Source organism: Elephantulus edwardii, unplaced genomic scaffold (genome assembly GCF_000299155.1).
Source record: "Elephantulus edwardii isolate Elephantulus edwardi_28Jun2011 unplaced genomic scaffold, EleEdw1.0 scaffold00014, whole genome shotgun sequence".
Taxonomy (NCBI): domain Eukaryota; kingdom Metazoa; phylum Chordata; class Mammalia; order Macroscelidea; family Macroscelididae; genus Elephantulus; species Elephantulus edwardii.
The window spans coordinates 10,366,986-10,391,743 of record NW_006399764.1 but is presented as its reverse complement, the minus strand read 5'-3'; the positions used below and the strand labels follow the sequence as shown (position 1 = coordinate 10,391,743).

At 42.5% G+C, this 24,758-nt stretch overlaps 1 protein-coding gene and 1 pseudogene across 1 annotated transcript; one reads left to right on the top strand and one right to left on the bottom strand.

Annotated features, from left to right (window-relative positions):
• Positions 1 to 9,540: 9,540 nt before the first annotated feature.
• Positions 9,541 to 15,579, bottom strand: CDKN2B (cyclin-dependent kinase inhibitor 2B (p15, inhibits CDK4)). Its single transcript, XM_006881268.1, has 2 exons — positions 15,430 to 15,579; positions 9,541 to 9,801 (listed from the first exon to the last, which is right to left on the bottom strand). Exons 1-2 carry the CDS (start codon positions 15,577 to 15,579, stop codon positions 9,541 to 9,543), a joined length of 411 nt encoding a protein of 136 aa, XP_006881330.1.
• On the top strand, positions 11,285 to 11,576 carry LOC102871276 (annotated as a pseudogene).
• Positions 15,580 to 24,758: the final 9,179 nt, after the last annotated feature.

Genomic DNA, 24,758 nt, shown 5'->3' with positions numbered 1-24,758 from the left:
ATTTTTGTCATGACAGGTGTCTAGAGCGAAGGCTACATGGTGGAATGGACCTGGGGGAGGGTTTGTAAAACAATGAAAAAATTTTTGTTTTCCAAGAGGGTAGTGTACTAGGGGGGAGGGTTGGGAGGGGAGAAAAATGCAATAATGAATAAATGAAAATCCAAACTCTCTGTAAATTTTTACTGAAATTAATAATAAAGAAAAGAAGAAAAAAATGAATACAAGAAAAAACTGGCAAAAAAAAGAAAGAATATTTAAGGGAGCTCTGGTAGCCTGGTGGCAAAGAGCTGCACTGCAATCGTGAAAGCGTGTGGTTTGAATCCACCAGATGCTCCACTGTAGAAGGAACGGCAATCCAATTGGATCTGTTTTGACTGCATAACAAGAAAAAAAATTATTTGGTACAGACATATTTTCTGACCCAACTCCCTTCAATTTGTCTAAGTCTTCAATTAACCGCCAGGGGTGGTGCTTATAAAGAGTTTTCCTCCAAGGGCTCAAGATTTTGAAAATATTTCCACTCTTCTCCGCCTCTCTCCTTTTTTCTGTATCACTTTCCCTGACTCGTATGGCTGTTGTTGTTGTTGTTGTTGTGTACCCTCGAGCTGATCCTCCAAGCCATAGCTGACCCTCTAGCAGGGTTTCAGAGGCAGTAAATGGCATAGGAGGAGACTACCCATGTTTTCTCCCCAGGAGCAGCTGGTGGATGTGACCCTCGTGCCTTTGGGTTGGCAGCATGATTACTGAACCCTGAGCTACTCAAGCTCCTTAGACTCACAGGGACTCCAGTATTACCAATAAAAATGTAAGACCTCTGGAAGACGTGTATGTAATAGAGTCATAAGGGTGTATGGGAGGGAGTGAATAACTTAATCCAGCTTCTCCTGCATTTATGGATGAGGGAAATCAAGGCTAAACAGTTATATTCTAACTCCCTGTCAGGCTCTGTCCTTGCCCTCTTTCTTTCAGTATTATTGGTTGAATTGTGCCTCCCCTACAAATACATTGGTGTTGATTGTGGATCCCAGCAAGCTGACATCATTGGCCATTTCAATCAATCATGATGTTTCCTTTTGACTTAGGGATGAGGACTTTTGTTTTCTTTTTTTAAAAAAAATAATTTTAATGAACATTTACAGAGAATTTGGATTTCCATTCATTCATTGCTGCACTTCTCTACCCGCCCAGCCCTCTCCCCCAGCAGGACTTTTGTTTTCTAAGTGTTGAGATATAATCCACGTTGAAGGCAGCAGTCCTTGATACTCTGCAGCAAGCGCCTCAGGTCTTCCTTGCTCTCAGCAGGTGAGGTTGTGTCATTTGCAAAATGCAGGTGGGTGATGAGTCCTCCGATCCTGATGCCATGCTCTTCTTCATAAAATCCAACTCCTCCCCCCTTTTTAAAGCTTTTTAGTTGCATTTTCTTTTTTTTAAGTGCAGCTTCTTGAATGATTTGCTCAGTAGACTAACCAACACCCTTTGAACCAGCAGTCAGGAGGTCTGGAGATGTATTGCCTTGAGAAAGTCTGCTATCAGGGACCATTTCAAACTCCTGAAGAGCAATGATGTCTGTCTAAAAACTGAGATGTGCCTTATTCAAGCCATAGTCTTTCCAGTCACCTGCTGTGTATTTGCGAGCTGGACAGTGAAAGGATGACAGGAAAAGAATTGATGCCTTTGAGTTGTGATGTTGGAGGGGAGTGATGGATATGAACTGTCAAAAGAACAAACAGATACATCTTGGAGAAAGTAAAACCTGAGTGTTCCTTGGAGGCAAGCATGGTGACGCTCCATCTCTCCTACTTTGGGCCAGGAGAGGCTATTGCTTGGAAAGCAGCATCATGCTTGCAAAAGTGGAGAGTCAGTGAAAGAGAGGAAGACCCTTAATGACATGACTGACACAGTGACTGCAGACAGGCTCACGTATGTCAGAGAAGAGGAGAATGGTGCAGGGTTCTGATAGGTTGTTCAGAGTGTGGCAATGAGTCATATTCAGTGACATACAACAGCAAGTACTACTCTTAACATTTTGACAGAAACTTTGCTAGTTGAATAATGAAAATCCATAAGCATTTCATAGCACTCTGGTGGCATGGTCGGTCTGGTTGCACTGCTGCCCTAAAGGCAGGTGGTATGAATCCACCAGCTGCTCCCTGAGAGAGAAATGGGCAGCCCCTGTGGATCTTCGGCCTCTGGAAGCCTACAGAGGGTCCGCTGTGAGTTGGTTCACAACATCAGGGTAAGCACCTCAGAATTTGGTCATGGTTAGTTGCAGACATAAATTTGAAAGCTGACCTCACTGTACTTTATAAAGCACCAGCTCTTGCATTTGACTCAGAAGGCAACTCATTAGGGTGCTGCTGCGTCTTTTCTTTTTTTTTTTAATTTTAATGAAAATATATAGAGACTTTGGATTTCCATTCATTCATTGTTGCACTTTTCTCCCTGCCCACTTCCCCCTCCCCCGCAGTGCTCTTCTCTTTGAAAAGTAAAAAAAAAAATTCTTTCATTGTTATACAGTCCCTTCCCTCAAGTCCACTCCACTGTGCAGCCTTCATTCTGGACTCATGTCATGACAATACTTAATCATGTGTCCCTTTTAAACAGTTCTTTCCCTCATCTGTTTCAATGCAGTATACATTATTTATCCTATCTTTCTCAGTCTCCCTCTAAGTCCTATGTCAGTCCCACTTTACAACAGTGGCCCTACGCAATATTTGTCCTTTCGTGACTGAGATATTTGATTTAGCATAATGTCCTTCGGGGTCACCCATTTTGTATAATATTTCATGAGTTCTTTGTTTTTCAATGCAGCATAGGATTCCATTGTGTGACTATACCACAGCTTCTCTATCCATTTGTTTGTTGATGGGCACTTGTTTCCAACTTTTTGCTATTGTGAACAAAGCCGTGATAAACATGGGTGTACAGCGGAGGGCTTCCTGAGATGATTGATTGTTTCTGAAGATTAGTAATGCCGCCTGCTCTTCTTTTGGTAGTGGGGCAATGTCATAAACGCTTTGTAGGTTACACTCTATGATAACCTCTCAGTTAGTAAAGCATAAAATTAAAGTTAGTGTGATTTTTTTTTTAAAAAGGGGGATAATTTTAAAGGGAGTGATGGTAGTCTCCCTTTTGAACATTATCTATTAATTCATACATTGCTTGCTTTTTTAAAAAATATTTTCCCATTAAGGAAAGGCAATATAGAATCTCAGTTAAGTGTAAATGAAATTGTTGTTGTTGTTGATTGCCTTTGAGTCAAGCATGACTCATAGCGACCCTGTGAACAAAAGGTCTGAAGCCCCTCTACAACCATCAACATTTATCAAAGTTCATAGAATTTCCGGAGGCATGTTATTTAGGAAGTGGATGTCACTCCTGCTTCCAAAAATGAAATTAGTTCTATTTATTTGTTGCAAGCTGTTTACTTAGCTTCTTAAGATAAATTGCTTGTTTTCAAACACAATACTGCCTTTGCCTTACTGTGGAATTAGAATGTTTCTGTCTGCAATTTTTCCCAAGGCTGTTGGAATTTTCGCTTTGTATGTTGTATTCCTTATTTTGGAGATAGCTGATTTTAGCCATTAGAACACAAAAATGAAACACACTTTTAGCCATTAGAGCACAGGTGTGGCGTTAGGGTTTATTATTCAAAATGGCTTTCTCAGCCATTGACTTTTTTTAAAAAAATGTATTTTATTTTTTTATTATTTTTATTAGTGTGTGTGTGTGTGTGTACTGTCAAATCAGATCTGACTGGTACAGGAGGAGATCGTCCCTCCTTCCCCGGCAGAGCATCTGGCGGATTTGAACCATGCACCTCTGGGATTGCAGTGCAGCTTCTTGCCACTAGGCCGCCAGAGCTCCCCTCAGCCATTGACTTTGACTTTGCCACGAGGATGGGTGGGTGTATATGGATAGGACAGTGTACTCTGTCTACAAGGGGATTGGCTAGTCTCACCATTAAATTGAGTGGATCCAACAGCAGAATTTGGGAATATTATCGTGAGCAAAGCTGCAGTAGAGTGTGAAGTGCGTCCTTCAGAGCCAGACAGTCTTGTGCCGCTCGGACCAGGGCCTTCAGGAGCAGCAGCAGCTACAGTAAAGAGCCGGAGACATGACAGGAGACACAGAGCTGACCTTGGGACTGCTACCCCAGCGAGCCAGAGCTCAGAGCCTTTGTCCAGGTTTGCTGGAGAACCTGGGGAGAGATGCTGTAATTGGCCGACTAAGACTTTGTAACACTGGCCTAAAGCCACAAGGCTGAAGGCTGAAGTGCCTGCAAGCACATTTCAGAAGCTGTGCTGAGTGACTGCACCAACTGGAATTCTAGCCTTTTGGTTTCCTAATAAAACTATAATTGTGAGTATGATTCTGTGTGCTCTGTTAGGTACTGCAACAGATCTTGGAACCAGGACAGCAGTAAGATTGGTGTTAGGACTAGTAGAAAGGGATGCAAGAGGGTGGGGGACATGTCTGACCTCTTGGGAATTGATTTTATGTTGTGGATGCTGTTAAGAGGAGCAGTTCTCTTTGTGAAGTCAGTTGTTAGTTGTTGTTGTTAGGTGCCGTCGAGTCAAGCACAACTCATAGCAACCTTATAAACAAAAATCTGAACTCTGTTCTGTCCTGCGCCATCCTCACACTTCCTGATACACAAGAGCCCGTTGCAGCAGTCATCATGTCAGTCCACCTGATTGGGTCTTCTCCTTTGCCGACCCTCCACCCTTCCCAGTATTGTGTCCCTCTCCAAGGAATATCACCTACTACCAACATGATCTAAGTATGTGAGGGGATGAAGCCTCATCATTCTTGCCTCCAAAGAGCACTCCAGCTGCACCTTCTCCAAGAAATATGTTTGTTCTCTTGGCTGTCCATGGGATGCTCTTCGCCAACACCGCAGCTCAAAGGCATCAATTCTTCTGTCATCGTTATTCATTGTCCAGGTCTCAGTTGCTCAGCAAGTAATCATTGGAAAGACTATGGCCTGAATCAGACACACCTTAGTCCTCAAACTGACATCATTCCTCCTGAGTAATTTGAAGAGGTCCCTAACTAAAGATATTGCCACTACAGTGTGTCTCCTTATTTCCTGACTGCTGGTACCAAGTAAGATGAAGCTGATATGAAGTCAGAAGACGTGGCCACATTGCCAATCCTCCTCTGACAACAGACCATGCTAAAAAAGATCTTGTGTTTATAGTAAGCCATTCTCCCCCGCCCCCAATCTGTCTCAGTAGAAAAAAGGGAAATGAAAAATGAAGCTTTATTATTGTTATGTATCGTCAAGTCAGAACCGACCCATAGCTGACCTTCTGGGGGTTTTCAGAGGCAGTTAATCCTTCTCCCACAGAGCAGCTGGTGGGATTCAAACAATGTGCCTTTGGGATTGCAGCACAGCTTCTTGCCACTAGGCCACCAGAGCTCCTAGTGAACATTGGATTTCTGAATTTTACTGACAGATTTTATTGGAGTGAATGTCAGGTTGTATTTTTAGGGAGTCATGGCCTACTAACCCAAAAAGAGCACCTCTCTGCCAGTTTGAATTCACTAGTGGCTTCTCCTGGAGGAACATGGCCAATCTCTTTTCTTACCTTGTGATTAATGGTCTCCAAGCCTAGTGAAAGGTCAACCTGGGTCAGTTCAGTGTCAACAGCAGTGGGAGGGTAAGTAGTAACAGCTTTACTTTTACACACCTTAGTGATTGTATATTTCAGAGTTAGGTATAAAAATGAACATGATGTGGTTATGTGCCATTAAGACTCCTGTGACCCAAAGTGACCCTGTGTACAGCAGCTCTGAAGCCTGCCCTGTCCTGAGCCAGTCTCAATAATCCTGACACACCACCCCCATTGCCACAGTCACTGTGTATCAATCCATCTATATCATCCAGACTCTTCCTCTCCTTAGCTGCCCCCCCCCAACCTTCCAAACATGATGTCCTTCTCCAAGGACCAGTCCCTCCTGGCCACATGGGAGCTTCAAAATCCTAGCCTCCAAGGAGAAACTTTGTTTCACCCTAACACAGACCTGTTTGTTTGGTGGTCCATGGTATGTTCACGACTTCTCCAGCACCACAATTTAAAGGCATCATTTCTTCTGTTATCATTGCCCAGCTCTCTGATGCATAGCAAGTTATTGTGAAGACCATGGCCTGGATCAGGTATACTGCACTGGGCTCGTCTCCAGATTAACATCGTTGCTTTTCAGTATTCTGAAGAGGTCCCTAACAGCAGACTTTCCCAATGCAATTCTCTTGCGTTTTTGTCTTTTGATTTCTTGATTGCTGGTGCCAAGAATGCTGATTGTGGAGCCTAGCAAGCTATAAAACAGTGTTTTTTAATTATCTGCAATTTCCAATGGAACTGAAAGCAGCGATATAGAAACATGTATATGTACTGTATATAGGGATCATGTATCTATTTCACATGTATCCTTCAAAAATGAAATTCTTAAATATATACTCCCTTGTGCTGCTGCTAATAAAACATACACAAGCCAAACCTGTCTGCCAAGTGGTTTTGAAAAATGGAATGTAATTTTACTTTTTCAGGGTGTTCTCCCCCTTACAGTTTCAGTACAACCAGGCAGTAAGTTATTTCTAATTATGTTTTGATTCGGCTTTATTTTTAAAAAGAAAGAAACAAACAAACAAACAAAAAACCCAGCCCAAACATCAAAAACGTCATAGACAAACAATATCATATGGTATTTTGGAATCTACATTTTGTTTCCCTTGATTTTCATGTTTTCATTAGGAAAGATACATACTATAATTTCTTTAATTTAAGAAATCACATGTTTTGGGGAGCTCTGGTGGCCTAGTGGCAAGGAGCTGCAACTACAATCCCAGAGGCTCATGGTTCGAATCCACCAGATGCTCTGCTGGGAAAGGAGGGACAGTCTCCTCCTGTACCAGTCAGATCTGATTTGACGGTACACTCACACAAAAATAAAAAAAAAAATTAAAAAAAAATCACTTTTTATAAGTCTTTCAAGAGATTTCAGCCTTCTCTCCACAGCAAATTTGAACATCTTGGAACTTAAGAACTAACATAAAATAATGATTTTATAAATAAGTTGACTTATATAGAATGTTTCTTAGTAATTGTAAAATACAGTGAGTATGTAAGTGACAACATTGTATTTTCTTTGCAATTTGAAAATGGGGGACAGTTACATTGTTTTTGTTCCAAAAGTGTGGTTTTGTTTTTAAAAGGATTTATTCATCCTATTTTGAGCATATTTTAACTTGTTGCCGCAAATGACAGCTATAAAGCATAGTCTAAGCATGTTTGTCAATTTAAAAGTGTGCGGCAGTGTGTTAAAGAAATACGTGTATGTTGTTGTTGTTTCCCATTGAGTCACATTCAATCCTTAGCTGACCCTCTGGCAGGTTTTCAGAGGCAGTTAACCTCACAGAAGGAGATTACCCATCCTTTTCCCTTGTGAGAAGCTTGTGGATTCTAATTGCGTGCCTTCAGGATTGCCGCACAAGTTCTTGCCACTAGGCCACTAGCGCTCCCTGATAGGCGTATACTTATGACCTTATGCTAGGTCTTTCAGAAAGAAAACTCATTCTAGGAATTTACAATGTCTTCTGCTTAAAAATATACTTATTTTGAGAAATATGTTGGTGCCCAGTCGATGCTCCTACATAGTTTTGGAGCCAGATATACTTGTACAACTAGGAATGACTTATGTATGACCTTTGGTAAGTGACTTATTTGATTCATCACTCTCATCTGGGATGATATCTATCTCTCACATTTGTTTTAAAGTGTTAAAATGAAAAAAAAAAAACCCAAACAAACCAAAATCCAAAAAACAAAACCAACACACCAAGCTTGGAGAAATTGATATCTCTGTAATGTTTGTTCTTCCATTTAGGTATGCTCAGACTCCTAAGCTTACTCAATAATATGTTTAGGAAACAATGAATTAATAAAGATTTAAAAAGAAATTTAATTCAAATACACAAATAAATCCTGTGTCTCTATTTGCAAGCCATTGCTTGATCTGTTTCCTGTTTTCTCTTTTAAAAATTGATATTGAAACTGAACACTTAAAACACAGTGTACCTATATTTAACATAAGGTTTATTTAATTAGTTGATTGTATCACTTAACAATTTTTAGAGAGAATGGTAGAAGTATGAAACCCTTTGAGTCTGAAGTGCTGCGCAGGAAGATAAACTGAATTTTGAACCTGCATCTTGTATTTCTTTTGTTCCCTTTTCATTAAAGCAAGAAGATCTCATTTATTCCAAGGCATAATGAATCCAGCAATACAGGAAATGAAACTTTAGTTTGTTCAGTAGGTTATTAAGACATTCCACAAGCCATCATCAAATATTTCCCCATTTTTATACTCATTTCTTTCACAATTGATAAATACCTGGCAATAGTTTACTGGATGAGTGTATTGGTTTTCTAAAGTACATTTGGAATATTTAATGGTTGAGTCCCCTGAGACACTTTCGCAAAGGAAACGGTCAGATAATTTAATAAAGAAATAAATAGGTAAAGAATGGAAGGAATGTTAGCATTTGGCACTAAATTCACAGTGCCACCGCTTCAAGAGCTGTAGCTCTCCATCTTCTTTTTACCAACGGCTGAGAGGTACTGTCACTAAATTATTCTTATTACATAAGAACCCTTAGTTTAGAAGGACACACCAGAATGGAGTATTTTCAAGTGGTTATTTTCTGGGGCATTCCCAACCTTCTGTTGTGTGCTGGTGAAGCAAACCCCTCTACAAAGCTGCTACAAAGTTGCGGAGAGGCGGTACTTCATCCTGATACTTCTTCCCCGGAGTCGCTACAAGGTTGCGAAGAGACCTTGCGGCTACTTGGTCGCTTCATCCCGGAGGCGCTGTTTGACACCTACCGCACCAGGAAGGCTGGAGGCGCCCAGGACTGATTATGGACCACTGATTACGCTCCTTCCGGAGAGCAGTTTAGTAGTGATCTCATAAATTTAGAGTTTGCGGCCAGTTTTTTTTCCTCTCCATTTCACAATCTGGTGGAGACTCGCTCGTTTTCCAAGACTTCCAGAGACATACCTTTGCACAGGATTTAGCGTGTGCGCATGCGCTTGACACACAGCTCCAAGAGTGGCCCTTAGGACTGCAGTTCTCAGGTTTACCCTCTTAGCACCAACCAGCAGTGAAGTTCAAAGGGCTCTTGTCTGTTGGTCTCTGGGGCAGCGCCAAGGACAATTCCCACCACTTCCCACTCCTCCCTAGGGGTCATTTGCTAGCCACTTCTTGCTAGGAAACCCTAGGAGGATAGATACCCAGGGGCGCAGCGTTCCTCCCCCAACTCTAGCTGCGAGTCAACCCACTGTTTTGGGTTTGATTTCACTGTGAGCACTGAGGCTCAGAGCCAGCAAACCCCTCAAATGCACGTATCCCAGGCTTGCTCCTGCTTCCTCCAGGGCGTGAGGGGGTCAGGTCTCTGGACTCCACTGCTCCGTTTATAGCGGTCCTTCAGCTAGGTGGGGTGGGGTGGGGTGGGAGTGATAGCCTGGCTGGGTACAGTCAGTCACCAGTGGCAGCTCGCAGGTACTGCACAATGGCGTGGTGACCCTGCTGCTCAGCCAGGTCGACAGGGAGGCGACCCCAGGCGTCTTGTACGTCCAGCCGCGCCCCATTGCGATGCAGGACCGCTAGCGTGTCCAGGAAGCCCTCCCGGGCTGCGTCGTGCACCGGCCAGGTGCGTGTGACCGGATCCTCGAAGTTTGGGTCAGCACCATGTAGTAGAAGTAGCTCTGCTACAGGAGTATTTCCCATCATCATGACCTGTGGGGACAGCGGAGTCGTTAGAGCAACTTCAAGGAGGTGGGAGTGAGACACCATCCCTAGCTCTCCAGGATTCCAGCGGCCACTAGAAAGGGGAAGAAGTTGTTGTTGTTATGTACTGTGGAGTCAGTCACCTGGGACTCATAGGGATCCTATGTACAACAGCCCTAAACCCTGCTCTGTGCTGTGCCAACCTCACTGTCTTAGACAAACCTACCCCGTTATCCCAGTCACTGAATCACTCCACCTGATAGAGGGTCTACCTCTCCTGTGCTGTCCCTCTGCCCTCCCAAGCAAGATGCCCTCTCCAAGGACTAGTCTCGTTGCAACATGTCCAAAGTATGTCAGACTAAGCCTCAGAATCCTTGCCTCCAAGGAGCACTCTGCTTTAACCCTCTCCAAGATGAAATGTGCAAGGAGCTGGAGTCAGAAAATCAAAAGGGCCCAACTTACTTACCATTTCTTAAGCTCAGAGAACTGAAGAACAAATTCAGACTTAAAGTTGCTATACTTAAGGATGCATTGGCAGAATATTAAATGATCCAGGAAGTATTAAAAGTTGATGGAAAGAGTTTACAGAGTCACTGTACCAAAAGGAATTGGCAGACACAGAGGAATTTCATGAAACAACTTATGAGCAAGAGCCTATAGTGATGAAGGAAGAAATTCAAGCTGCTTTGAAGGAATTGGCAAAAAAAATAAGGCCCCAGGAATTGATGGTATACCAACTGACATATTTCAGCTAACAGATATTGCCCTAGATTTGCTCACCAAGTTGTGTCAAGAAATCTGGAGGACAGCCACTTGGCCAACTGACTAGAAGAGATCTCTATTTGTTCTCATTCCAAAAGTTTATAATGTACCCAACCAATCAATGCTGTTTGGTGCTGCCAGGTTGATTACCTCATGGTGACCCTGTGGACTGAATCCTGCCCCATCCTCTCAATCTAACACACATGAGCCTATTGATTGCCCCAGTTGCTGTGTCAGTCCTCACCAAGGGGCTTCTCTCCTCCGCTGACCTGCCACCTTTTCAACAAATACTAAGGCCATTCCCGCCCCCCGCCCAGCTATCCTCATTAAAACAGGCATCGCTCTATCTCACAGGCAGTGTGGCCACTGTGCCATTCTCCCTCTGTCCTCCAACAGCTACTGGAGCCGCAGACCTTCTCTGGAGAAAAGTCTCTTTGTCACGGAGTAGCTGTGGGTTCCAACTGCAGACTTTCTGGTCCCTGAAGCCATCACCAGAACTTAATTGAATTCTACTTTAGTCTCCAAATATGGAGACACAAGAAGGAGCTGGTGACAGAAGTCCTTATTGGGGTGTGTGTGTAAATTTGCAGGTACTTGGAAAGCCATTGTTACACGTTAAGTTTAAGTGCCTTTTAAAAGTTGTGATTTGAGGCCAGAGCAACCCATCTTTGCGAAGGCTCTGTGCGCAACTGGGCCCACAGGCACCTGGAATGAGCCCCCTGCTGCCAACATGCCCAAGAGGAAGGGCCAAAGGGGTGATGAAGGAGTAGCCCAAGAGGAGATCAGGAGGCTGCCAGCTAAGCCACCTGCAAAAGTGGAAATGAAGCCCAGAAAGGCTGCAGGGATGGAGAAATCTTCTGACAAAAAAGTGCTAACAAAAGGGAAAAGGGGAGCAAAGGGAAAACAGGCTGAAGTGGCCAACCAAGAAACTAAAGATTTACCTGCAGAAAATGGAGAAACTAAAAATGAAGAGAAATCCAGCCTCTGATGAAGCAGGAGAAAAAGAAGCCAAGTCTGATTAATATTTGTCCACTATGTCTTATCAGTGGTCCCTGTATCTCCTTTCTTGTACAATCCAGAGGAATACTTTCATCAACTATTTTGTAAATTCAAGTATTTTTTAGTAGCTCTAGAAATATTTTTAAGAAGAAGGAAATCCCACTTCATCCCATTTTTAAGTGTAAATGCTTTTTTATTTTTTGGCACAACCAGAACATGTGGGATGTTAAAATTGTGGGGGGGCTTTGGATGTCAGTGTAACATTCCATGGGGAAAGGGGACAGTTTTTATATCCCATAACAACACATAGCACACTTAATGACAATTTGGAGTCATAGTCACACATTTATGACTTGAACACTTTTAAGTCTATTTTCCATGTTTTTTAGATACATAAGTTGGAACATTGTTTAGCAGAATTTCTTCTTAAACATAACCACTCCCTCATGGCTTTCTGCCTGTCAGAACTGTGTGGGTTCTGTAGCATCTTTGGCCTTGGTAGTATAGTTTTCCTAATAACTTTGTTATGTGATGTGAACGGTTGAAAATTTGAATGGATAGTTTGTGAGAGAGTAAATTGTAAATTAGTGGGATTTAATGATGTGACAGTTTATCAGTTTATCAACAATTGAAGATATTGTTACTTATTTTCTTTATGAAAACTTTCCTCCAGATTTAAAGCTGGAAGGTCACCGGAATTTAGACAAGAATTGTAACTACATGGCTTTTTTAGATTTTTGGTACATGCATTAAGAATTGTATACAGGTTGTTCATAATATCTCTGTAGTGGTCCTTAAAACAACCAATAAAATATAAATCATGAAAGAAAAAAAAAACAGTTGGGATTTGACTCAAGTTGTACAAAGCAAATTAGTTTTTCCTTCAACCGTTCATCCACATTTCATTGACTAATATTAATTTCAGTGCCCTCCATGTGATCCACTTTGCCCACTTCTAGAATCTGGATTTCTGTTAGCCCTTCTCTGAGGCTCTGGTGGCCTCGTCCACAGGCAGTTGGGTGGCTAACACACAGGCAGCATCTCTTGCCTCTCGCCTCCCGGGAATGCAGGAGCTGCTCTGCCTTACTCTTAACTCGCTGAAGGGTTGGTTATTGGTTGGTTCCCACGCCAACTCAGTAAGTGTGAGTTTTCAAATTAATCCTTCTATATCCTGCCCATCTTCCCTTTCTGTAGTGAAACTGTTGATCGTAGCTTATTTGACAGTGCTTTCCACCTATCTTAATATGTGCCCTTTATCTATTTGGAAGGGGGTTTTGGCGACTTATTGGGAAAGAGTTGTGCTGCCAATCCAAAAGGACTCCAGCAGTTTACGCCCGCCCGGGACAGTCTCCTCCCATGCGATTTCCTGCCTCTGAAAACTTGACTGCAGGAGGGGTCTGTCAGCTCTGCATCCGTACTCAAAGGTACAAAACAACAACAATCTAGTTGGTAATTTTCACTCTCACCTTTTTTATCCCTGGTAATCATCCAACAATGATGATACACTTTAAAAATGTTTATTTCCTTTGCTCGCCTTTTTCTTTTGTAATGAAGGTCTGAAAGTATTTACTAGACAAGAAACTGAAACTTCTTAGAAGTTGATAGAATATTAAAACTAAACTGAATTTAAAGAGTTGTACATCCACTGTTCCCTTCTCATGGAGATTCTCCTGTAGGCTTTTCCTTATTTCATATTCAGAAACCAATTGTAGTTTAATAATCTGAACCAAACTTGAAGGTAGAGAGGAAAACATGTCATTTATAATCTCACAAAATGATGAGAGGAGTTGGTTTTAGTAAGCAGATTTTAAGTTAATGGTATAGCTGAAGTTTAGTGTGACTATACTTAACATATCATGTAAATGTATAATTTAATATACCACTATAGCTATAATGTACACTTTGATTAGAGTTTTAGGTTAAAGAGTAAATATTTTGCTGTATATGAAAAAAAGAGCTTGGATATTGCCCATAAAATTAGAACAAGGCATGGCTTAGAAATTCTTTTGCAGAATTCTATAGCATTCATTTGTGTACATACATTATACAAGAATTCTTTTATTTTAATTGAACTATAAAAGCAATTTGTTGATAAAATGTAAAAATTGAAGTGGGGTTTTTTTTTGTGTTTTTTTTGTTCCTTGTGGGTTAATATGCTTTAAAATGTACCATTTGTCAGAAAGACAAATCTATAATTTTTGTTTCGTGTCTATTAGAAAACACATTTGGTCCTTTAAAAATTATATGATTTAGAATTTCTACTAGTGATGTAAAGGAGCCTATATTTAGAGAAAATGAAATTGGCTTTTTCAATCTCAGAAGATGGCTTACAACTTTAGAAAACCAAAACATGATGTTTTAAAAAAATCACTTATAAAATATTTTTGTGACCTTTAAACAGTCCTTTATTTATTATTTTGATTTTTGAAGAATTGCAATGCATTCAAAAGGAATGAATATCCATTTCTTTAAAAATCTACATTGTTGATAAAACGTCTTAATAGTAGCTTACCTCTGAAAGGCAGTGGTGAAGTACTGAGTATGAAACATTACTGTTAATAGTAATATACAAAAGTATTAGCTTAGATTTTAATGGAACCTAAAAGCGCTAATTAAAGTGGAAAGCTAAGCCCTTGATGCGGAGACTAAGCACTTCAGGATTAAACAACCCAGGAGGAAAGTGAAAGGAAAGATTATGCGTAGTTTTATAGATTGAGGTTCTCAGTCCCAATCAACTCCAGGGCTAAGGGTAGATTAATAAAGGTGACATTAATGATTAAACATATAGAATAAAAAGTATTTTATGAATTAAGAGGCTCATTACTTATGAAGACCTTTCAACACTAAAAAACTATTAGTTTCCCCCTGAATTTTTTTCAACCCAAGAATGCTGTATGCTAATTCACCCCATATTTATGAAAATACATTTTTTTGGAAGTAGGAGTGACATCCACTTCCTTAATAACATGCCTCCAGAAACTCTATGAACTTTGATAAATATCTATAGTTGTAGAGGGGCCTTTTGTTCATAGGGTCGCTATGAGTTGTGCTCGACTCCAAGGGAGTCAACAATAACAACTATATATATATATAATCTCTATCTACATATATATATAATCTCTATCTACATATATATATGTAATCTCTCTATCTACATATATATATGTAATCTCTCTACATATATATATGTAATCTCTCTATCTACATATATATGATCTCTCTATCTACATACATATATATCTATATATCTCTTATGTAACCCTCAAGAGACATTGCTAATAAAGGAAATGTACTGTAACCCTCAAGAGACATTGCTAATAAAGGAAATGTACTATGGCTGAGGATTCCCAACTTATTCCTTTGTATTCAGTTCTCTATGAGGAAAGAGAACAAAAGGATTTCAAAGGGAGACTAAATAAAAAGTCCACGGCGAATAATATTTTTGAAGTGCTATGATCGTGCAGAATTTCTTAAATCGAATCCAGATTGTGGAATCTATACATTACATATCTTTGTCGTTGAGAGTAGACAGACAAAACAAAACGGTACCCCTCCCCGTTTCCTTATTCCCTTCTCCCCTTTCTTTCCCCAAATGAACACATTTCTTGCATCTCTGATCTTACAGCAGAGCAAATATCGCGTCTCTTTTTTGTCAACTACCAGGGGGACAAATCAGACTCGGTGTTTTTAAAAATATTTCTTTAGGATTGTTGCTTTGTGGAAACCTGTTTTAACTCCGGAGCTCCAGACCTTCAGGAAAAGGCTTATGACAGGTCTGTGTTGGCGGCTGTCAAGTTTCCCAGCCCCGCAGCCCCGGAGCCTGGGAGCCAGCGCTCGCTCGCCCCCTGCCGGCCGGGCCGCGGGCCCCGCAGGTACCTGGATCGGGCGCCGCCCGAAGCGGTTCACTTGGTTGGGATCCGCGCCGCCTTCCAGGAGCTGCCGCACCGTCTCCACTTGTCCCCGCGCCGCGGCGTTGGCCAGGTCCGCACCGCCGCCTCCCACCATGCTCTTGTCGTCTTCGCGCATTCCGGCCACTCTCAGAGGCGCGCGGGCAGAATACTCCACCGCTGGCCCCTTCGTTCCTCCCTGTCCACCCCGCTCCAGCGCGCCCTCCTGCCGCCGGGAGAGCTGAGCAGTGTCAGTCGTCTCCCGCCCTCCTCCTGCGGCTTGGGCAGCCGGCAGCTAGCTAAGCGCACGCTGCTGGCCGGCCCCCGGGAGAGGGCACCGTGAGCGGCCGCAGCTTGAGCGAAAAGCCGCCCCGACTGCAGTGCGAGCGTGCCAGGCGTCCGCAGCGAACCGCCGCCGGCCGGCTCTCGGGAGTGCAGAGCCAGCGGGAGTGAAGTCCCAGGCTGGGCAGCAGCCCGGCTCGCGCTCGCCCCGCCCCCTCAGGCCACGCCCCCTGCTGGCCGGCCCTCGCTGGCCCGGCGTCTGGGCTGACGTCACAGCGGACCAGCGTGGTGGGGGATGGGGAGGGAGGCCCGCCGGGCGGCACTGGCACGCATGCGCACACGCTTGCGCGCCACCCATCTAGGAACGCGGAAAGTGCCGCTCGCTCCTTTTCTCCCAGAACCGAGAGGCTGGATTTTTGGAAAGGTTGACCCGCTGCACTCAGCTCTTAATCCCCAGAAGGCGGAGCAGAGGACTCTATTCCTATCAGCTCAACAGCAGCTGGTTTCACTGTTGTACCTTATGTAATTAGCATCAGAGGGAAATGCATTTAAAGAATGCTAAGGTGTCCGAAAGTGACAGTTCTGCACTTGCCGTGCAGGTTAAATCCATCCCGTCAGGACTTGACACTCACAAGGTTCACAACATGCATCAATCTTAGCAATTTTCTTGTGGGATATGTTTTCCTAGTTGAATCTGTCAACCAGGAGAACAGTGGAAAAATCCCGAGAATCTTGTTTTGCTGTGCTTTTTACTCTTTCTTTACATCTTTGAACTACAGGTTAAAAACCAACAAAACTTGTTGCCATGGAATGAATTCATATGTTACAGAATAGAAACTGAGGAGGATCTGATGTGTTGGATCAAGGACTGCAGTCTCCCAATATAGATTGAAACAGCACCAAGATGACAAAAATTCTCACCACAGGGCCAATTGGCAGCACCATGATAGATGGAGAAGAGATTGAGGTTGTTAACAAGTTCAGCTTGCTCGGCTCCACAATCAATATTCTTGATACCATCAGTCAAGAAATCAAAAGACAAAGTTCATTGGGAAAACATGCCATCAGAGATCTCTCTAGAGTGCTACAGAGGAAGGATGTCAGCATAGAGACTAAGGCCTAGTCCAGGCCGTGCTCTTTGTAATTAATTGCTATGCATCAGAAAGCTGAACAGTAATTAAGGATGACAGAAAAAGAATCAATGCTATTGAGTTGTGGTGCTGGAGAGTATTGAACATACTATAGAACGCTAAGAGAACAAACAGGTTTGTCCTAGAGTGGGTGAAACCAAATAGCTCTTTGGAGGCAAGGATATTTGAAGCTCAGTCTCATACTTTGGACATGTTGCCGGGAGGGACAGGTCTTTGGAGAAAGCCATCATGCTCAGAAGGATGGAGGGACAGCGCAGGAGAGGAAGACCCTGGATGAGATGGATTGGCACAGTAGTAGGCAATGGAGGTGGGAGTATGTGAGGCAGTGAGATTGGCTTAGGATAGGATAGCGTTCAGAGCTATCATGCATAGGGTTGCTATGAGTTGCAGACAACTTGATGGCACATAACAGAGAAGGGAGTTCTGGTGGTGTAGTGCTAAGAAGCTGCCTTGCAGACCCAAAGGCCTGAGATTCAAATCTCCCAGCTACTTCATGGGAAATGGAGGGTAGTTTTCTCCCATGCAACTTACTGCCTCTGAAAATCCTCTGGAGGGTTAACTGTGGGTCAGTTTTGACTGATGGCACACAACAATAGCAATCTTTAAGGAAGAAGATGGCCAGGCAACATCTTGTTGTTGTTATGTGCTGTCAAGTCACCCACAACTCATAGCGATCCTATGTACAACATCTCTGAACCCTGCCCTATCCTGAGCCAGTCTTACTGACTTCAATACACATACACCCTCTCCCCCTCACACCTAACCTTCTCTGAAGAGGTCCCTGACAGCAGATTTTCAGTGCAGTTCTTCTTTTGATTTCCTGACTGCTGGTGCCAAGAGTGCTGATTGTGGTTCCAAGGAAGCTGAAGTTGTTATCAACCTCAATCTCTTCTCCATCTATCGTGGTGCTGCCAGTTGGTCCAGTGGTGAGAATCTTTGTCTTCTTTTTTTTTTATTATTATTATTAAATTTTATTAGTTTCAATGAACATTCACAGGGATTCTGGGCTTTCACTCCTTCATTGCCGCACCATTCTCTCCACCCTCCTCCCCAGTTTGTTCTTCTTCCCCACCATCTGAATGTCTGTTTTAATTGTCCAATTGCCACAGTGCTTGTCAAAGTCAGTTCTGATTAATCTCCTTTGTCGGTGTGTCCTTTGCCATTCCCTATCACTCCTCCCTGAGAGAGACTTCACCCTGATTCATAAGGAAAAGGGGATGGTGTATTCTCTTAGCTACTTCCTGCTGAAAAGGGATGCTGTGGGTTTCAGGGTGAAGATCTTCTCTCACTACTCTAAAGGGCCCCTTTGGCAGTAGGAAACACATAGACTATTATGGAGATTGATTTTGGAATTTAGATGCACTGTTATTAATTGTGCTTGGCCGTACATGTTCATATCCTTGAAGATGTATCATGGGGGTGTTGCAACCTAGAAGACACAAATTTGACTAACAAGTTATAAGTACATGAGTCAAAAATTATGGAAAAGTAAAAGAAAAGATTCTTAAGGATTCTTTCATTGTTTTACAAACCCTCCCCCAGGTTCCCTCCACCATGTAGCCCTCGCTCTAGACTCCTGTGATGACAGAAGTACCTAGTCGTATATCTCTTTTAAACAGTTTTCTCCCTCCTCTGTTTCAGTGCAGTATACATTATTGAACCCATCTTACTCAGTCTCTCCCCAACCCCAAGGACAGTCCCATTCTACAACAGTGGCATCATGTAATATTTGTCCTTTTGTGACCGAGATATTTCACTCAGCATAATGTTCTCCAGAGTCAACCATTTTGAATAATATTGCATGAGTTCCTTGTTTTTTAATGCAGCATAGTATTCCATTGTGCGAATATACCACAGCTTCTCTAGCCATTCGTTTGTTGATGGGCACTTAGGTTGTTTCCAACTCCTTGCTATTGTGAACAAAGCTGCAATAAACATGGGTGTGCATATATCTGCTTGGATGCCAGCTATGGTCTCTTCAGGGTATATTCCCAGTAGTGGAATTGCTGGGTCAAATGGTATCTCTATTTGCAACTTTTTGAGAAAGCGCCATACTGCTTTCCATCTTTGTCTTCTTGATGTTGAGCTTCAATCCATGTTGAAGACTACAGTCCTTGACCTTCTGTAGCAAGTGCTTCAGGTCTGCCTCAGTTTCAAGAAAACAAGTTTGTGTCATCTGCATAACGTAGGTTGTGGATGAGTCTTCCTCCAATCCTGATGCCACATTTCTCATAGAGCCCAGCCTCCTGAATGATCTGTTCTGCATACAGATTGTATATTATTACCTAACTTGGGAGGAACTGGAGAGCATTATACTGAGTGAACTCGGTCCCACAAGGATAAATATTGTATAAAACCATTATTGTAGAGTGAGTATAAGGATCCAGGAGGGGTGGGAGAGGCTGGAGCAGAGGGATATGGATGTGCAGAGGGAGGGGGATTAATCACTGGGTTGTACAATTTGATGGGGATGGTGAGGAAAATTGAAAGAATTTTTTCGAATTTGTATTTGAGTTTTGTAAATAAACTAGTAGAAGGAAAAAAAAAGATATTGAAGGTCGCAACCTGGCACAGAAATGATTTGAAAAACTTACCCTTCTCATCAGTGGTTATTTTTTCATTATAATTATGATATACATCTTTCATTAGCACTTTATTTGAATCCACCCTGATGAGTTTTAGGAGCTCTGGTGGCATGGTGGTTAAGTGCTGGGCTGGTGACACAAAGGCTGGTGTTTGAACTCACAGAAGAAAGGGGAGACAGTCTGGTAAAGATGTCAGACTTGGGACCCTGTGGCAGCAGGTCTATAAAATAATCAATTGTAGGGACAATGGGTTTGAGTTTTGGTCAGCAAGTATTTGATTTTTATTTGTAATGAGTAATAAAGGAAATGCATGTGAGCAATAAAGGAAATTTATGTGGTAATAATGGAACATAATAAAATAAAGGTGTGGTGCTGGGCCTGTCATTAAACAGGCTGAACCTGTCATTATACCTCCTCTGAAGATTTAAAGACCTAGTGCATGTTTTTTCTTTCTTGTTAGTCTTCTAAGATGAGTTTCAGTGAACCCTGTTCATTGCTTTGAAGATTTAACAAAATTGTAACTAATGCTATATTCTAGTAAGAAGTGAATTAAAAAAATTATTAATCTGTTGCCTGAAGAAGACTGAGGAACTACATGAGAGCAGATTTTTCTTAAAATCAAACTATTATTTGTAAAGTTCTTTTGATTCAGAAGACTGAAGAAGACAAGTAAACAGAGGCTTAAAGAGAGGCTCGGCAACGGGTTACATTCTCATGAACAAGAGACTTGGCATGATTTCCCCCCCACCCCACTGGCTATCTTAGCTCAATTTCCCCTCCCTCTCGTCCCCTGTAGAATGACGAAAGAGGCCTTTTCTTTAAAGACAGTGGGAATCATGGAAGTGAAGATTAGTGCTGAAGATCTGAACCAGCTTCAGCCGGCCGACCCCTGTCTTCTTCACAAGGTAGAGAGGAAGCAGCTGTAGGAAAAAATTTTTCTCTTTCATCCAACCTCCATTTTTTAGTTTTCACCTGAGTTTTCTAGTTTATCACTCTTAGGTGACATTCTTTTTTTTTTTAAAGAGCATTTTAAGGGCGCTCTGCTGGTGGCAAGAAGCTGCACTGCGATTCCAGAGGCACGCAGTTCAAATCCACCAGATGCTGTGCTGGAAAAGGAGGGGCAGTCTCTGCCTTTATCAGTCAGATCCGATTTGATGGTGTATACACACACACACACACACACACACACATATGCTGGGGGGAAGGGAGGGAGGGAGGAGGGAGAGGGGAGAGAGAGGGTGTGAGTGTTATTTTATAGACTTTGTTTTTTCAGAGATGTTTTATGTTTGTGGAACAATTGAACAGCAAGTTCAGAATTTCATTCGTCCGTCTCCCTGCCCCCAGTTTTACCTGGCTTACCGTGGTGGGTGGGTACATTTGTTGTAGTTTATGAGCCCATGTTGTTGTTTACCATACAGTTGGAGCCGACTCATAGTTGCCCCTCCAGTGGGTTTTCAGAGGCAGTTAATCTCATGGGAAGACATTGCCCATCTTTCTTCCATGGAGCAGCTGGTGGATTCGAACTGCAAGCCTTTGGGATTGCTGTGCTCTTTCTTCCCACTAGGACACCAGAGCTCACCAATTACCCACAATGGTAACTAAAATGAATATAGTAAAGGTCATAGTTTCCCCTGGGAGTCCTGGTGGTGTGGTTCTCAGGAAAGTGTGCTGATAACCCCAAAGTGGCAAGTCTCTCTGTTGGTTTAAATCCACCATTGACTCTTTGAGAGAAAGATATCTCTTCCCATGCTATTTACAGCCTCTGAAAACCTGTTGGTGGCTGAGCTGAGTCAGTTCTGACCTGATGGCAATGAGTTTCCTTGTGAATATGGTTTATATTAGGGCTCACTCTTTATGTTGTACCATTCTGTTGATGAATGCATACTGTTACCTTGTTGTTGGTGGTTGTTATGTGCCATTGTGTCACCTGCAACTCATAGTGACCCTATGTATTTTATCTCTGAAACCTACGCTTTTCTGAACTAATCTCATCATCTCCAACATACCTAACCCCATTTCTCCAGTCACAGAGCCAATCCATCTCCTCCTGGGTCTTCCTCTCCTGCTCTGTCCCTTCACCCTTCCAAGCATGATGTCCCTTTCCAAGGACTAGTCCCTCCTGGCTGTGTGCCCAAAATATGTGAGACAGAGATTAAAAATCCTTGCCTCCAGGGAGCAGCATGGCTTCACCCTCTCCAGGACTGACCTGATTGTTATCCTGGCAGTCAACGGTGTGCTCAAGATTCTTCTCCAGCACCACAACTGAAAGGCATCTATCCTTTTTTCTAGCATCCTTAGTAATTGTCCAGCTCTCGGATGTATAGCAAATAATTGCAAAGACTGTGGCCTGGATCAAGTACAGCGTAGTCTTCAGACTAACATTATTGCTCTGTCCCTGACATCAGACTTCCCCAATGCAGTTCACCTTTTGGTTTCCTGACTGCTGGTGTCAAGAGTGTTGATTGTGGAACCAAGCAAGAGGAAGTTCTCAACAATCTCAACCTCTTCTCCATCCATCAAGAAGATGCCAGTCAGCCTAGTGGTGAGAATCTTTGTTTTCTTGATTTTGAGCTTCAATCCATATTGAAGACTACAGGCCTTGACCTTCTGAAGCATACACCTCATGTCCTATTCAGTTTCAGCAAGCAAAGTTGTGTCATCTGTATAACACAGGTTGTTGATGAATCTTCCTCCAGTCTTGATGCCACATTCTTCTTATAGAGCCTAGCCTCCTGAATTCTCTGTTCTGCATATAGATTGTAAGCTGTGTAGATAGCAGCATGCCTCCCTGATGTACACCTGTACTGATTTTGAACCATGCAGTGTTTCCTTGCTCTGTTCTGACGACTGCTTCCTGGTCCAAGTATAGGTTTCGCATTAGCATAATTAAGTGTTCCGGGATCCCCATCCTTCTCAGGGTTAGCCACAGTTTGTTCTGACCCACACAGTCAACTATGCCTTTGCATAGTCAACAAAATGTAGACATTCCTCTGATACTCTCTGCGTTCAGCCAAGATCCATCTAACGTTGGGTATTATGTCCCTAGTGCCATGGCCTCTTCTAAACCCGGCCTGGACATCTGGCACGTCTCTACTAACGTTATCATGTAGAATAATAATTTGAAAAATATTATAACTCCAAGTATTCATCCTTCTTTGCCTCCTCCAAAGCCCCTGACAACCCATGCTCTTTTTAGTGGCATCCTGGTTTTCTTTTTCCAACATTTTTAGATCAACGTGGTATGCAGCCTCTTCATCTTGCAGTATGCATTTGCGGTGCCTCCGTGACTTTTCATGACTTGATAGCTCATTTACTTTGGTCCCTAGATAATACATTGCTCTATAGACGCACCACAGATTGCTTAGCCGTGCGTTGAAGGGCATCTTAGGCTGCAGTAACATTCTCGTGCATATTTTCAAGTCATTTGGATTAGTAACCACGAGTGTCAGTGCTGGGTTGTGTAAGACATGCTGCTAAGTTATTCTCAAAAGTGGCTGTAACATCTTTTGGTTCTATTTCAACTAGAAATTGTCTTTTTATTTGTTGATGACTACCCCATTCCTTTTCTGGCCAATGCAATCTACATCTGGGTAATAAGCGTGGCACTTTTGACATAGTTCCTGTACCAGTGGGCTCATGCATGTGAGACATCATGAGGAGGGTGCAGGACAGGGCAAGGGTCCACTCTGTTGTTCACTAGAGTGGTAGTTAAGAGTATCTCACACCCACACCCACACACACACCCATGAGGATATTCTATATTTATATTTATACATATTGCAAATACATCCATGTATGTGCAGGAGAACATAGGACAAAGTTGTGAGAATGTCCTGGCAATAACCAAGATCTGGAGGGAAAGTCCCCTGGGCTTGGGGACTTGGGACCTTAACTGATTGATACAGCAGAGTTCACAATGTTTTTCGTCTTATACATAATGACATAGTCATCAAAGGTTGGAAATGACCATCCTGCCTGGATCCAAGAGGCATAAAGGAAATCAAGGACACAAGGAAATGATTAGTCCCAAGGCCTCACTGACCACTGTATCTCAGTCTTTACTGCCCTCAGGCAGGGAGAACTCAGTGGGGCTTGGCTGTCACTACAGAGTGCTACTTGGCGTCACTATACAAGGTTCTGAAAATGTGGAAGAAAAATGTGAAACAAAACTCCAAACACAAAACCATAAAAAGACCAGGCCTGCTCTTGACTAATAGAACTCCTAAGACTCCAGCCCATATGTACCTTTCCAGTCTGAGCCTATTTCTGAGTCGTTCTCCTTTTTTATTTTTAACAAAAATTTTTAAATTACATGTTTTTATTGGCTTGCATAAAAATAATCCATATACATTATGTTTCATATATATACATTTTCGACAATCTGTCGTTTACATTATATTTCGTTCATGTATATTGTGATTCTCTTAACTGGTAGGCAAAGCCACAATGTCTGAAATACAGGTACTATTTGGGGTTGATTTGGAAGCTGAAGAGGGGATTGTGTGTATGTGAGAATGTGTGTGTGTGTGTGTGTGTTTGTTTTTGAAGAGGACTTAGTAAAGGGAGGTGAACAAGGCAAGGAGAAGCCCGTGAAGATAATATCAGAATCCTTTAGGAGTCAGATGTGGGTTTGATTAAGCGAGCTCAGTGGAAGGAGCGTTGGGCAGGAGCTTCTGAATGATGTGTGTTGGCTAGCACCAAGGACAGCGCTTCCCTGCCGTGCGTGCCTGGTGGTCCTAACCAGCTCCGCACTGGGAATTCTAGCGGAACCTTATAATTTGATCTCCCAAAGCCCTTTCTCCCTCAAAATGGAAAAGAAACCATGTGTAAGCTTAATGGACATTTTTACAAAACTAATTTACTCCGTTTCATTATATTAACAAAATATCTAATATTCTCTACGTAAAGAATAGGAAATATTCTCTATATTTAAAAGAAAAAATGAGGAATCACACTTATCTACTTGTCGCTTGTCTTCTTTCTTTCTGTACTTATTCCTTCATTTAACACCCCTAAACCCGTGAGGCAGCTCTGGTGGCCTGTTGGTAAAAAACTATTGCAACAATACCAAAGGTACACAGTTCAAATCCACCACCTGCTCTGTGGAAGAAGGATGAACAATCTCCTCCAGTGAGATTAGCTGCCTCTGAAAACCCACTGGAGGGTCAGCTATGGATCGGTTCTGACTAGATGGCACACAACAACGACAACAGAACCCTGAGGAAATATGTATTAACCCTCTACCTTTGTATTGATTCTGACTCCTGGTTATTCTCTATCACATTTTGGAGGCTGTATAC